The sequence below is a fragment of the Diaphorina citri genome, unplaced genomic scaffold, assembly GCF_000475195.1.
Source record: "Diaphorina citri unplaced genomic scaffold, Diaci psyllid genome assembly version 1.1 scaffold84, whole genome shotgun sequence".
NCBI lineage: Eukaryota > Metazoa > Arthropoda > Insecta > Hemiptera > Psyllidae > Diaphorina > Diaphorina citri.
In genome coordinates, this window is record NW_007377521.1 from 281,721 (window position 1) to 296,153 (window position 14,433).

The 14,433-nt window shown below is 40.6% G+C and overlaps 1 protein-coding gene across 1 annotated transcript in view; it reads left to right on the forward strand.

The window, feature by feature from the left end:
- LOC103523645 overlaps window positions 1-11,336 on the forward strand; it is a 36,727-nt gene extending 25,391 nt beyond the window's left edge. The window contains exons 11-22 of the mRNA XM_026833059.1: window positions 1,689-1,716; window positions 2,480-2,498; window positions 3,402-3,494; window positions 3,851-3,958; window positions 5,831-6,116; window positions 6,166-6,402; window positions 7,530-7,586; window positions 8,165-8,268; window positions 9,289-9,341; window positions 9,844-9,960; window positions 10,583-10,664; window positions 10,880-11,336. Coding sequence (XP_026688860.1) covers window positions 1,689-1,716; window positions 2,480-2,498; window positions 3,402-3,494; window positions 3,851-3,958; window positions 5,831-6,116; window positions 6,166-6,402; window positions 7,530-7,586; window positions 8,165-8,268; window positions 9,289-9,341; window positions 9,844-9,960; window positions 10,583-10,664; window positions 10,880-11,336 — 1,641 coding nt within the window. The remainder of the gene's footprint in view (window positions 1-1,688; window positions 1,717-2,479; window positions 2,499-3,401; window positions 3,495-3,850; window positions 3,959-5,830; window positions 6,117-6,165; window positions 6,403-7,529; window positions 7,587-8,164; window positions 8,269-9,288; window positions 9,342-9,843; window positions 9,961-10,582; window positions 10,665-10,879) is intronic.
- The last annotated feature ends 3,097 nt before the right edge of the window (window positions 11,337-14,433 follow it).

Here is a 14,433-nt window from a genome sequence, read left to right on the forward strand (position 1 = left end):
GTAAGTACAAATAGCACAGTAAGTACCTGTGGTCCGTGTGTGACAATCTGCTACCTGTGGTAAGTATGAGGAGTGTGTGACAATCTGATACCTGTGGTAAGTATGAGGAGTGTGTGACAATCTGATACCTGTGGTAAGTAAGTACAAATAGCACAGTAAGTACCTGTGGTCCGTGTGTGACAATCTGCTACCTGTGGTAAGTATGAGGAGTGTGTGACAATCTGATACCTGCGGTAAGTAGGTACTTGGAGACATTTTTATAGAGGATATCTCTAAAAAAATCCTACCCGTTCTAGAGTATTGCGCGCCACTCCTCAATAATATCACCCTCGAGCAATCCACCCGGCTCCAAAGGGCACAAAATGCGTGCGTACGCTTTAAATACCATGTGCGGCGCAGGGAACACATTACGCCATATTACAATAGGGCCCGACTGCTCAGGCTAGAGGAGGATAGGAGGAAAATCCTCACCCTCTCCCTTCTATACAAAATCCTCGTATCTCAATGTCCTCCCTACCTCTATGACAAATACACTTTCTACCCCTCCATAAGTTCCAGAGAAACCCGAACACATGTCCTCCTCTACTCAAACCTCCTCATAACACCCAATCCTATTCCAACTCCTTCTTCATAACTTCCGTAACTCTCTAGAATTCTGTGCCCTACTCCATCCTAAACTCTCTCCTTTCTGGCATTCAAGGCTTCCCTTGCCAGCCTAGATAGCTTAGTTGGTAGTGCGTCTGCCTTGTAAGCGCTAGGCCGCGGGTTCGATTCCCGCCCGGGGCGGATTTTATCCTGTATAATATTCGTTCTCGGAACGGCTGGCTTTCTCCTATCCTGTCTTCCTTCTCTCTTCGATTTCGGGACGATAAGACCATCCTCTGTCAAACCTCTTAAAAAAAGGCTTCCCTTCGTGAAGCAGTCAGAGAAGGCTTACTCTCCAATCTTTAACATCCACTTCTCCGATCTCTAACATCCACTCAGTCTTATTCTTGCACTATAAACAGGGTATATTCTGTTCTATTGGTTTCCAGCTGGTGTTAGACAGTCCTGACGAGGTGAATATCTAGAGGTCGTAGAAAAGAGAAGGAAAATTCCATTGGTAGTTCCTCTTATTATCTTAGCTATTTCAGGTAAACGCGAACAGGAAAACATGGAAAAGTCATGGAATCTAAAAATCGGCCAAGAAGTCATAGAAAAGTCTTGGAAAATCATGAAAATTTAAAGAGAACCTGGAAAAGTCATAGAATTTGCACCTGGGCAAAAATTAAAAATATTCAAATTAAATTAATATCAAGTATTTCCGAAAAAATTCCTGCGGCGCATTCCCAACTCATATTCCTTGACGTTGCAGATATTGTGCATGTTTTATCTAAATTTAAATATTTTATTTAAATTAATCTTAAGTACCACCGCCCTCTAATTTTCTGGAAAATTCGTGGAATTTCAATCCGGGAAAAGCGTATAAACCCTGTATTTGTTTAAATTTATGGCCTTTCATAATTAGGTCGGCAGTAGGCCCCCCCTTTTTTTCCCCCACTAATGGGCTGTGTAGGTAAACTTACAGCTACTCATTTATAACTGACAGACGCGTTATCTATTCATAAATACATATAAAATTAACCCCCGGTTCGATAGTGTTCTGAGGAGGCAAATGGAGAATGATTTGAAATTACTTTTGTTTTCAGGATTCCAATGTGAAACACAAGGGCCAAGGTAAGAACAGAGAAGACTAGTGGTTGACCCGTCCTTTGTACGGGATCAGCGCAGCGCGGAAAAACCTTGAAGCGCCGCCATTTTGAATCAGGATAGATTGTGACAAATTAAAGTAGCCTATGTCACCCACAGTAGGTACTCTTCTTAACAACCACAAAAAATTTCATCAAAATCAGTCGTTGCGAGTCACAAACAAGTGACGAAAGAAACTGGTGAGTTCTACGTGAGAACTTATAGTCAATCCAGATGGACATGAGAGCAATGAGTCATCAAAAAATTAGGTTACGTTGCCAAACTTGATACGTGCAACGGTAGAAAATCTTTAAAAGAGGAAGGTACATTGCACAGTGCTTCCTCCTACATTGCACAGTGATTCAACCTCTTCAAAAAAAAAGGTTACAGATCGAAGCTACCTCTGCTTTTTAAAAGAGAGATTGTGGAAACCAGACAAAACAAATATTGCGGAACTGAATGCAACTCGAGAGTCGCTTCTGGAATTTAGGACATGGCGTTCAGTCGACGTGTTAACGCCAGGAGGGGAAGTGAAATGAAAAACACCCATCAACGCGGCGTTGGAATGAAAAACAGAGATCTAGGGCAGGGGTTTCCAACTTCCATGTGTATGCGGGCCACATGCTACATTGGGAGGTACTTCGCGGGCCACATAATTATGTACATAGGGGATCAAACAAGTGACTCGCAACGAGTAAATCGATCTTCATGACACTAATAGGTATTTATAGGTGTGTTTGTTTATTTTCAGGGGACATGAAGAGAATAATGTAAGTATGTCTGCACCCCCACCCGGTTTACATTTGCATGATGACATGAACTTTGGCACCCATTAAAAACGTTTAGAAATGGCCCAAATGTCTGTGAACAACAAGTTTACATGAGAGGTTTTAATATGTCTCAGGATCTCAAGAACAATACCTAAAGTCTGTCATATCTAAAAAAAAAAAAAAACATCATCGTATCTTCCTTTGCAAAATAATCGGTTTTTGGTTCAAAGACTTCAAAAGTTTTCGTAGGGGTCGCCTTTAGTTTTTTTTTTTTTTCTTCTTCTTCTTCTTCTTCTTCTTCTTCTTCTTCTTCTTCTTCTTCTTCTTCTTCTTCTTTTTGAGATGTAATAGATTGTAGGTGCATTTGCTTTGTAACAACTAGTAGTACATATTAGCACTGCTTACAAACTACATAGAGAGTTACAATCTACATACAGAGATACAAACTACATACAGAGTTACAAACTACATACAGAGATACAAACTACATACAGAGTTACAAACTACATACAGAGATACAAACTACATACAGAGTTACAAACTACATACAGAGATACAAACTACATACAGAGTTACAAACTACATACAGAGATACAAACTACATACAGAGTTACAAACTACATACAGAGATACAAACTACATACAGAGTTACAAACTACATACAGAGATACAAACTACATACAGAGTTACAAACTACATACAGAGATACAAACTACATACAGAGTTACAAACTACATACAGAGATACAAACTACATACAGAGTTACAAACTACATACAGAGATACAAACTACATACAGAGTTACAAACTACATACAGAGTTATAAACTACATACAGAGTTACAAATACATACAGTAGGTAACAATTTTTTTCTCAAGTTGTACCTGTCCTTTTTTGTCTTTAGCTCTCGCAATGTGCTGAAAGATTTGTGGAAATACAGCAAGAAAGAATGGCCGTTCGGACCTCTCCTGTTGAAAGAACTTCAGCACATGTATCTGTAAGTATCTCTTCCTGTAGTTTCCTTTTATAATTAATATTTTCATGTACCTACCTATGTGTTGTTATAGCATCAAATATTCTCGGCCTTGTTTAAACTGGTTAAGTAAGGGGGCTTTTCATCTTTTCAGTCCTTTTCGGGCAGGATAAACAACGTATACTATTCCTCTTTTACACAGATATAATTTAGGTGTATAATATACGTATTATCCATTTCATTTTATCTCACAGACACAAATACCTACATTAGTGACGTATATATTTATTCGGGGCCCCCCTGCAAGGTTTGGTAGATATCTATGGATTTTGAAATAAATTATTACCGGATGTGTCCATAATTCCATATTGTTCCTGTAGATTATCATCGGATGATGAAGAAGAGGAGAAAGCAGGCGAGGATTTGCATCAGGAAATACCAGAGTCGGTCCTGCCGTCCAGTCTACAGGCTCTCAAACAGAAACGAAGGTAAGACATACATGGAGTCTTTTTCTTTTCCCATGTATATGTATGCTGGATTGAAATGCCAACCAAAGAGTCGGAGCATTGTCCTTAATAATTTGTTTAATATGAACCAACCTCAGTGGTGTAGTGGTTAGCGCGGTGGACTTCGGATCTGGAGGTTGGTGGTTCGAGTCCAAGTCAAGTCATAAAACTTAGCGTAGTGCATTAAGCAGGGGACGACATTTGTGACAAGCATTTATGCTCAACACAATTAAAATTCCTTTAATTTGTTTAATATGATTTCTAAAGCCAGCCATTCACTATCAACTATCAGGTAGACCTGACGACAGGTTCACCTGATAGTGTGTGTGCTCATCAGGTAGATCTGCTTCTTTTCCTTCACCATTTCCCGCTTAAGACATACAAAAAAAAATCTGAAATTCTTTGTGGTAAAGCAGAGCTTTTTCACAACTTTAGTGGATATCACAACATTACTAAGTGCCTCCTTTGCAATCAATTTCCATGTTTCAATAATCTTTTTACATTGGTAATGCCGCCACTGTTCGCTACTCGATTAAAGTAGCTACTCAATTGTCCTCACGAAGCTGAGTGCACCCCAAACTCCAAGCACAGAGTCGAAAAAACCTCGGCCTCGCCGGGAATCGAACCCGGGCCTCCTGCGTGCAAGCCTAGTGTGATACCCACTCGGCCACGGAGGTTGCTCGCTTAAGACATACATGGAGTACAAATACATATAAAATACATTTCCTGAAGAAAGTACATTTCAACCTCTCCGCTCCGTGTTTGGCCGCCTAACTTCGTTCACAAAAAGCCCACTCTGCGTCTTAGTTGTAGGCACAAACAGCCCTAAAAGTTGGGTTAAGCTACGAATCTACGCTCGAGTGGGTATCACACTGGACTTGCACACCGGAAGTCCTGGGTTTGAGTACGGGCAGAATCGACCTTTTTTGGCTCTGCGCGTGGGCTGCACTCAGAACAATTGAGTAGGCACTTTAATAGAGCAGCAACCAATGGCGGCATTACCCGTGTAGAAAGTTGGTGAAAAAAAGGGAATTGATTGCAAAGCAGGCACTTTGGTAATGCTATAATATTCAGTTCAGTGCTTTTCCCACAAAAAAAAGGAAAAAAAATCATGATCTGATTTTTTGGGTGCGCTATCAAATGTATAGGGACGTCAACATTTATGTTATGACTTATGACAATTGGGTATTTTCTTTTCCTTCACCAGTTCCCGCTTAAGACTTACATGGAGTACGAATACATATAAAATTCATTTTCTGAAGAAGACTCCATGCAATGGCATTTCAACCTCTCCGCTCCGTGTTTGGCCGCCTAACTTTGTACACAAAAAGCTCACTCTGCGTCTTAGTTGTAGGCGCAAACAGCCCTCAAAGTTGGCTTAAGCTACGAATATACGCCCGAGTGGGTATCACACTAGACTTGCACACCGGAAGTTCTGGGTTCGAGTACGGGCAGAGTCGAATTTTTTTCGGCTCTGCGCGTGGGGTGCACTCAGAACAATTGAGTAGCCACTTTAATAGAGCAGCAACCAATGGCGGCATTACCCGTGTAGAAAGTTGGTGAAAAAAAGGGAATTGATTGCAAAGCAGGCACTTTGGTAATGCTATAATATTCAGTTCAGTGCTTTTCCCACAAAAAAAGGAAAAAAAAAAAAATCATGATCTGATTTTTTGGGTGCGCTATCAAATGTATAGGGACGTCAACATTTATGTTATGACTTATGACAATTGGTCATGATCTGATTTTTTGGGTGCGCTATCAAATGTATAGGGACGTCAACATTTATGTTATGACTTATGACAATTGGGTATTCATGCTTAACACTTTTTACTTTCTATTACCATTGGTTTCCAGTCAGCCTCCTAAGGCTACTAAACGGCTCGCCTCGTCCATACGAGCCGCTGTGGCCGCTCAAAGGAAACCAGCCTCGCTATTCGAAGCCGCCCTTGAACGAAACGCGGCCCTCAGGCAGAAATTCAACCGAATCCAAGGGAAAGTGAAAGAGTTGGAGCCGGGCCTGGAAGTGACAGAGGGGAAGAAGTATGGGAAAGTCCTGGAGGAAGATCCTGACAGGGATCCGATCCTGGGAGCCGAGAATGCGGTGTTTGTGTGGTCCGTGTGTGACAATCTGATACCTGTGGTAAGTACAAATAGCACACAACGACAACTAATTTCTTTTTATTTCGCAGATCAACTCAGCGGGTGAATTCGACCTAAAGGAGCCATCCGACAAGGAGCTTAGCTACCAGCTCATCTCGAGTTCTCTGTATGGCAAGATGAAGTTCTGGGACATGAAGTCCAAAGCGTACCTCATAGAGCAAGAGGATCTGCCGGCCAAACAGGTCAGACCGTTTGCGGACAAAACCCTCCCGCGAAACCCTACGGAGCTGGAGAATTTGAACCGAGTCTGGAAACCATTCTATACGGTAAGTCTTGCAGGTTGGGGGCATGGTTAGTCCGGACACTTACTCATTTTTTTTTTTTTTTTTTTTTTAAAAAAAAAGTTTCCCCTTATTTGGGGGTGTTTTAAAAGGAAAAATAATAGAACAGTTGCGCTTACTTGGGTGATGTTTTAAAGTCAAAAAGCTGGGAAAATGAGGGGTTCCGGAACTTTTCTTTTTCTTCCACGACTTCTAGATCCCGAGATAAATCCATTTAAAAATTTCGGTCAATCTTGAACTTTGACGTCACGGCATACGCTCCCGTACGCGATGACGTCACATCAAATGTTACGAGCAAAGCTCATAAATTTTACCCAAATGCATCTGCTCCATTTGAGAGAAAACCGGAGGAAAGGAACTTTTCAGTCTCATTCTGGCAGTAAATAAATAAAATAAATGCCGTCTCCTTGAGTTATTACATTACAACTTTAGTGCTCACTGCAGCATTGTAGGATTTTCCCATTTTTCCACCGGTCGCTATGCACATTCACATTACATAGCTACTCATTTCCCTCACGAGGCTGAGTGGGCCCCGCAACAGCCAGTCACGGAATCAATAATTTGCATGATACTTTTTTGACCCCACCGGGAATCGAATCCGGGTCTCCCGCGTGCAAGGCGAGCGCAGTGACAACTACACCTTGGGAGCTAACAATCATTCTGGCAGTATAAGCAGGGTATATTCTCTTCTCTTCTGTTCAGGATCAAGAAGTTAAATTCTATTTTATATGGATACTAGCCGAAATCTGCTAGTAAATCCCTAAGGCATGGCCGTTCATGTCACTCATCCATTTAGTGGTCTTGCTCGGCGTAGCTTAACAAAAACGAACCGGCTCTGTTCAGGATCAAGAAGTTAAATTCTATTTTATATGGATACTAGCCGAAATCCCTAAGGCATGGCCGTTCATCTCACTCATCCATTTAGTGGTCTTGCTCGGCGTAGATTAACAAAAACGAACCGGAAAATAGCCTATAACCTTCACGGGAGTGCAAGCAATAAGTTGACAAAGTTTCATAGCAATCGGATGAGCGGTTTGGCCAGGCATAAAGTTCGAACAAACACACACACACAAACAAACAATCATTTTTATATATTAGATCTCTATGTGCAGGTTCGACCAGTACAAGCAGCGAACACCAGCAATCAATCCATCACCAGTGGTACCAGCGTATAATAAGTAGGTAATTGTGAATTATGATGATAGAATTGATCCAAAGTCGTGTGACGTTCACAGTACATTTTTACTTTCTATTACTAATGTACAGCAGAGCTATCTAGTAATGAGAAAGTATTGCAACTGGTCCAATTTTTACTTTTTTTACCTAATAATCGCCCTACCTACAGCCTGTTCACAACGCACGAATTTTTCTTCGTCCGAAGTTACAATTTTCTTCGTTGGCAATGTGAACACACTAATTCATTCATTTGTATACGCCTCCAGGCCGCATCACGAGAAAAAAAAGAAAAAAAAATCGTGACGATGAAAAATTCGTTTCGCGCAGAGTGAACGGGTTGTAACCTTGTAGAGCGCTTTACTTTTAAAACTCTCACTGTGGTCTCAGTCATAATTCATTTGTAGAAAGCATTCACCCATGGACTCATTTGTTTCCATTCCTCAGGAGAAAGCTCCCGTAGCCACATCCTCAGCCTCTTCCATGCCTGGTATTTCAGACATACCGTCCCTGGGATCTCTATGTTAACAAACAAACAAATATTCATTTTTATATATTAGATCTCTATGTGCAGGTTCGACCAGTACAAGCAGCGAACACCAGCAATCAATCCATCACCAGTGGTACCAGCGCCTTTGGCAATTTCTTTACTGTTCCCTATACAAACATAAACTGCAGGTAAAGCCTTATTTTCCTTTCGCAATTTCTCCTCTTCTGAAGCTCTTTTCTCCTCTTTTGGTGTGATAGCGCCTGTACTAAACCATAGGAAACATTCCGAAAGGAAAATACACCTATGGCGGGCGTGAAATGACTGTAGAAATTTGTCATATTATATTCCTTATTATATCGGTCTACCATATCGTGACCTACCTTTGTGTGCGAATAGGATTGAAAATGTAATAAACAAGGTATTTGTAATTATTATTAATTACACAATTCGATCAAATCTTTATTTACAGAAATATACAAGTTTTACATGGTTTTACTTAGCTTGAGATCTCTGTTTTTGTTTGTTTGGGTCAAATCTTGTAACTAAATTTAGAGCCACTTCTACTAGTCCGATTGATTTGAATCTTGGCTCAGTTACGTATTATTTTACTAACTTTAGGAGACATTTTTGTAGAGGATATCTCTATAAAAATCCTACCCATTCTCGAGTATTGCGCGCCGCTCCTCAATAATATCACCCTCGAGCAATCCACCCGGCTCCAAAGGGCACAAAATGCGTGCGTACGCTTTAAATACCATGTGCGGCGCAGGGAACATATTACAACTTATTATAATAAGGCCCGACTGCTCAGGCTAAAGGACAGGAGGAAAATCCTCACCCTCTCCCTTCTATACAAAATCCTCGTATCTCAATGTCCTCCCTACCTCTATGACAAATACACCTTCCACTCCTCCATAAGTTCCAGAGAAACCCGACCTCCTTCTACACAAACCTCGTCATAACACCCAATCCTATTCTAACTCCTTCTTCATAACTTCCGTAACTCTCTAGAATTCTGTGCCCTACTCCATCCTAAACTCTCTCTCTCTCTCCTTTCTGGCATTCAAGGCTTCCCTTGCCAGCCTAGATAGCTTAGTTGGTAGTGCGTCTGCCTTGTAAGCGCTAGGCCGCGGTGGTACCAGCCTCAAAGTTCTGCCCACATTTGTCCTCACCAAGTTCTTTGTACAACAACCTCGGGTAACATATAGGAAGAACACATCAGGGGATAGCAGCAAGCCTGAGCTACCTCAATATCAGTTTGGTAAGAGGCTTTGTATTTGTTATTATTATTATAATTATTATTATTATTATTATTAATATTATTAATTTTTAAGAGGTTTGATCGAGCGAAATGTAACTGCCAAGGTCTTATCGTTCCGAAATCGAAGAGAGAAGGAAGACAGGGTAGGAGAAAGCCAGCCGCTCCGAGAACGAACTTTATCCGTTCAGGACAAAATCCGCCCTGGGCGGGCAGATAAGCTAACAAGGCTGGCTGTCCTCCTTGAAGCCAATATTTGTGTCACAATTAGAACAATACTCTGAAAGTCTGATAAAAGTTAAGTTAATAGTGGATCTCGGTACCATTTTATATTTCAGTGCGAGAAAAGATTCGAGCGTCAGACTTTCCCCGTACTGTTCAGTTTGGTTCGTTCTCTGGAGTCACATGCCTTACTTCATGGACTGGGAGACTGAAGAGTCGAGACTTCGATGTGTCTGATAAAAGTTAAGTTAATAGTGGATCTCGGTACCATTTTATATTTCAGTGCGAGAAAAGATTCGAGCGTCAGATTTTCCCCGTACTGTTCAGTTTGGTTCGTTCTCTGGAGTCACATGCCTTACTTCATGGACTGGGAGACTGAAGAGTCGAGACTTCGATGAAGGTAAGTTGACCTCTCTCTCACCCTACCTCAGCCAACTAGAGAACCTCCCTCGGTGGCGTAGTGGTCAAGACGCTCGACTGGTAAACAGGAGGACGTGGGTTCGATCCCAGCCGAAGCACGGAATTTTATCCTCATTCATTTGAGAATTTGACCACATAATAATGGAGCTCTAAGGGTTAGGTGGTAGAGAAAGCCTCCGGCGTTAACCTTGCCTCTCTCTCTCTTCAGAGGTTTTTCTAGAGGGAATTGTGACAACGGAGGTCTTATCGTCCTGAAATCGAAGAGACCCGAAATTGACAGGATAGGAGAAATCCAGTAGTTCCGAGAACAAACCTTATCTATTTAGGATAAAGTTTCGCCCGGCCGGGAATCGAACCGCGACCTTGTCCTTCTCTCTTCAGAGGTTTTTCTAGACCTAGAGGGAACTGTGACAACGGAGGTCTTATCGTCCCGAAATCGAAGAGAAGGAAGACAGGATAGGAGAAATCCAGTAGTTCCGAGAACAAACCTTATCTATTTAGGATAAAGTTTCGCCCGGCCGGGAATCGAACCGCGACCTAGCGCATACCAGGCAGGATCTAGACAGTTCTATGCTAAAGTAAACCTTTCTGTTTGTATACAGACGCTCGGTTGCTATGGAAACAAGAACATCATGATGGACCTGTGACGTCACTAGGGTCTAGTCTAGTCAGTTCTATGCTAAAGTAAACCTTTCTATTTATATACAGACGCTCGGTTGCTATGGAAACAAGAACATCACGATGGACCTGTGACGTCACTAGGGTCTAGTCAGTTCTATGCTAAAGTAAACCTTTCTATTTATATACAGACGCTCGGTATTTGGCATGGTATACTGTGTCGTTTTGGCAACCCAAACTTTGGGCAGTCCGTCAATAAATTTTAATTGTTTCTCTCTCAGGCGACTTCGCAAACACTACGAACTCGTACATCACATGAGATCGGCCACTTCTCTCGACGAGAACCAATTGGCGTCGAGTATTTCCTGGGGTTCTAAGGTCATCTCAAGGTCAGAGCACTCCAGGGAAGCGGACATGATGTCTCAGTTATCCACCATGTCCCAGCTACGTACCGTCACCCGAGTGGAACCTATAGAGGACACTTCCCTACTGACCTTCTCCCAAGCTAGTCAAGCAACTAGTGTCCACTCCAAGCTGTCCAGTATTGAACTTTCCTCTCAAGTGTCCACACTGGGGGACAGCTCAGCCCTGCCTATTCCGACGGATATAACCTCCCTGGATATGATAGCGGAGAGTGAGAGGAGAGAAGGGAGTGAATTGTCTTTGAGAGAGGAGGGGAGTGCAATGGAGGAATTGAATGTACAGGAGGGGAGTGAAGTGATTGAAATAATGGAGTGAAATAGTGAAGTGATAGAAATAATGGAGTGAAATAATTGGTTTTGGGTTTGGGTGAGTACTATGTTAAATGTTTCGTGTTGATTTTTATAAAATTTGGTCAAGTGTTGTTATCTAATGCTTGAGATTGACTATTTTGTTCATGTTTAATGCTTGGTTTTTAATTTTCATTTTTACTCGTGATATTTTTTTTTTGCAACTTTCTGATATGTATGACCTTGGGATAAAAAAAAAAAAAAAAAAAAACAATAACACAGAGTGAAGCAAACAGTTAGAGGGAAGTGACGAATTCAAACCGTATAGACCTGGGAACAAAAAGCTCTATGCTCTTTGCTCTCCACTCCACTTTGTTTTTAGCCTTAGCAAGCAGTTAAGTACCTGCTGCCTCTTACATATCGAAAATAAAAAAAGATCGATTTTGGTTAGAGAGTAGGGGTATATTTTTTATTTATAAAAACTGAATTTGCAGAAACTCTAAACATAGGATTGATAAGTATTCTAAGATTTCTAAACATATATTCTAGCTGTACTTCTATTTCTTCATTCTGGCATAGATACGCACGCCACGCACGGGGTTTTCAGACGTAAAAACACTCACTGGGCCATGAAGAAAACTAGAACATTGATTTCAAGTCAAAATTTAGAATATTCTTTTTTTTTTCTAATTATAATAAATTAATTATATCACATAATTCCCCATATTAAATTTTTAAATTTTTGTATACAAAGAAAGAAACAAACTAACTTTTTTTGCTTTGTCTTAGGGTAAAATCAGAAGTTACATTTCTCTCTCTTGACAATCGTTTGAAACCCCGTGCTGTCACAATTGAATTGAAAACTCTCCTACTTCATGAATAAACAAAAACACAAAATACGTACAAAAAAATAAAAATACCAAAAATAAATCACCAAAATTATTTTTCCTTACTTTTTTTTACCATGTTTAATGCTTGGTTTTTAATTTTTACCATACCAAAAACCATTTTTACTGACCGGGCAATTTGCAATTTCTTAAAAATACCAAAAATAAATCACCAAAATTATTTTTCTTTACTTTTTTTTACCATGTTTAATGCTTGGTTTTTAATTTTTACCATACCAAAAACCATTTTTACTGACCGGGCAATTTGCAATTTCTCAATGCACATTTTCCTCTCGGTTCCAAACGTTACATTGCAAAGTATTTTTCAGTCTTAAATTTTGAACGCCCTCCATAGAAAAAAGTTTTGAAACTCATTCACACATGTACTTGGAAAGGCACTTGGACACTTAAAGAAACAATAGTTACAATAATTTTATTTTACCTCTATTAAATTTTGACTAAAGGTGTAGTGTAAAATTTTCAGTAATCATCACGATAATTCCTCTTTCGCTTCTTTCCTTCTCCTTGCTGACGAGAATCGTTCTGAGAAAAAAAGCAAAACAATAGAAAAATTATTGCAATTTTCACAAAAATTTCAGTAAGAAAAGTATTGTGGCTCGCTTTGCAAGAACTTAATAAAACCTCTTGGATATAATAATAATAGTGCTTATACTGCTCACAGAGGACTGAAACGTCCCTTTACTCCAGCAGTAAGCTACTGTTATTATTGTGGTCAAATTCTCAAATTAAAGTCGAGGATAAATTCCATACCTCGCCTGGAATTGAACTCACGCCCTCCTGTTTACCAGACGAGCATATTGACCACTACACCACCAAGGCCGGTTTGTAAACGCAAACAAAACATGTTGTGAGCACATTTTCGCTGAATTATTGCTCTAGTATTGTGGCTCACTTGGCAAGAAGTAAGTAGGTAAACCTCGTGAAAAAAAGTAGTAAATATGTAGAAATAATCTTACCTTCAATTAACGCACGATGGTGGCGGTGAAGTCATCAGCCCCATGACTAGGGATGGTGGTAGGTTGGTACAGCTTCTCGTAAGGTGGGCTAGATCCACCCAGACCTGACAGGGTACGGTTCTTACGCACAGTGCGCGCTACAGCGAAGATAACCAACAGGGAAACGCACATCTGAGGGAGAGAGGAGAGAACGTGGTTCATTCATTGAATTAATTGTATAAAAAATTCTAGTGAGAAGACAAGCGTATGCAACGTGATTTCTGATGAACATGCTGAGGTACCTATTAGGTATAAGACTCTTTTTTACATCATTATTATTGTTACGCGCTTGCTTGCCATTTAGAAGGTCCAGGGTGCGAATCCCACCATCGACAAAAATTTGCACTCGTTTTTCGATTGCAAATATTTCACCGGGTTACTTTCTGGTGTTCTCATGTTGACCCAGCACCTAAATGGGAACTATTATGTCTCTTATCACCCATCTGATGAGGGACATACTACGGGATGGGCATGCTACGACACAGACCACATGAGTCTAATGTAGCAGTAGTTTAATTGCTACGAAAAGTTGCTAGATTGTTGCTGGATTGTTTAAAAACAATGTTTCTGATGAAAATGTTACTGGTGTGTATTAGACATAAGACTCTTTATTATATCATTATTTATTTTCGATGACTTACCAAGATTCCAATAAGGACCACCAGGACTTGAGACTGACACATGGTCACTCCCATCAGGGTCTTGCACTTCTCTCCCTGTTCAGCTCCGATAGGGAAAGCATCATGTCCCTTCTCTTCAGAATGAGCATTGTGAGATTTCTCCTCCGACGAAGTCTGCTCTTTGAATTGAACCCAGCGACCGTCAGCTGGGGGACACACCTTGATCTTCTCGCAAATCAAGTAGGAGGGCGTGGTATCGATGATGAGCAAGATTTTGGTGCCGTACTTCAGAATGAACTTGTTGCACTGAGGAAGGAGAGAAAAACAAAAATCAGAGATAAAGAAAATTCAGAGAGAAAGACAAATCGGCCATGTTTGTTAATGTAGTAGTGAATGTCGGGTTAAGGTCTGTTCCCATTTGTCGTTCAGGAGAAAAAAATTGTGCCATGTGGGATAACTCCAATTTAAATTACATTACCTACAGGGCATTCGGGAAAGAAATTGGATAAAACTCAGGACAAGTTGGAACGGGCCTTTATTTGACTGGAAGCTTATTTTACCTCTGGCTTCACAATATTTACCAACGTGTCATTGCTAGTTGT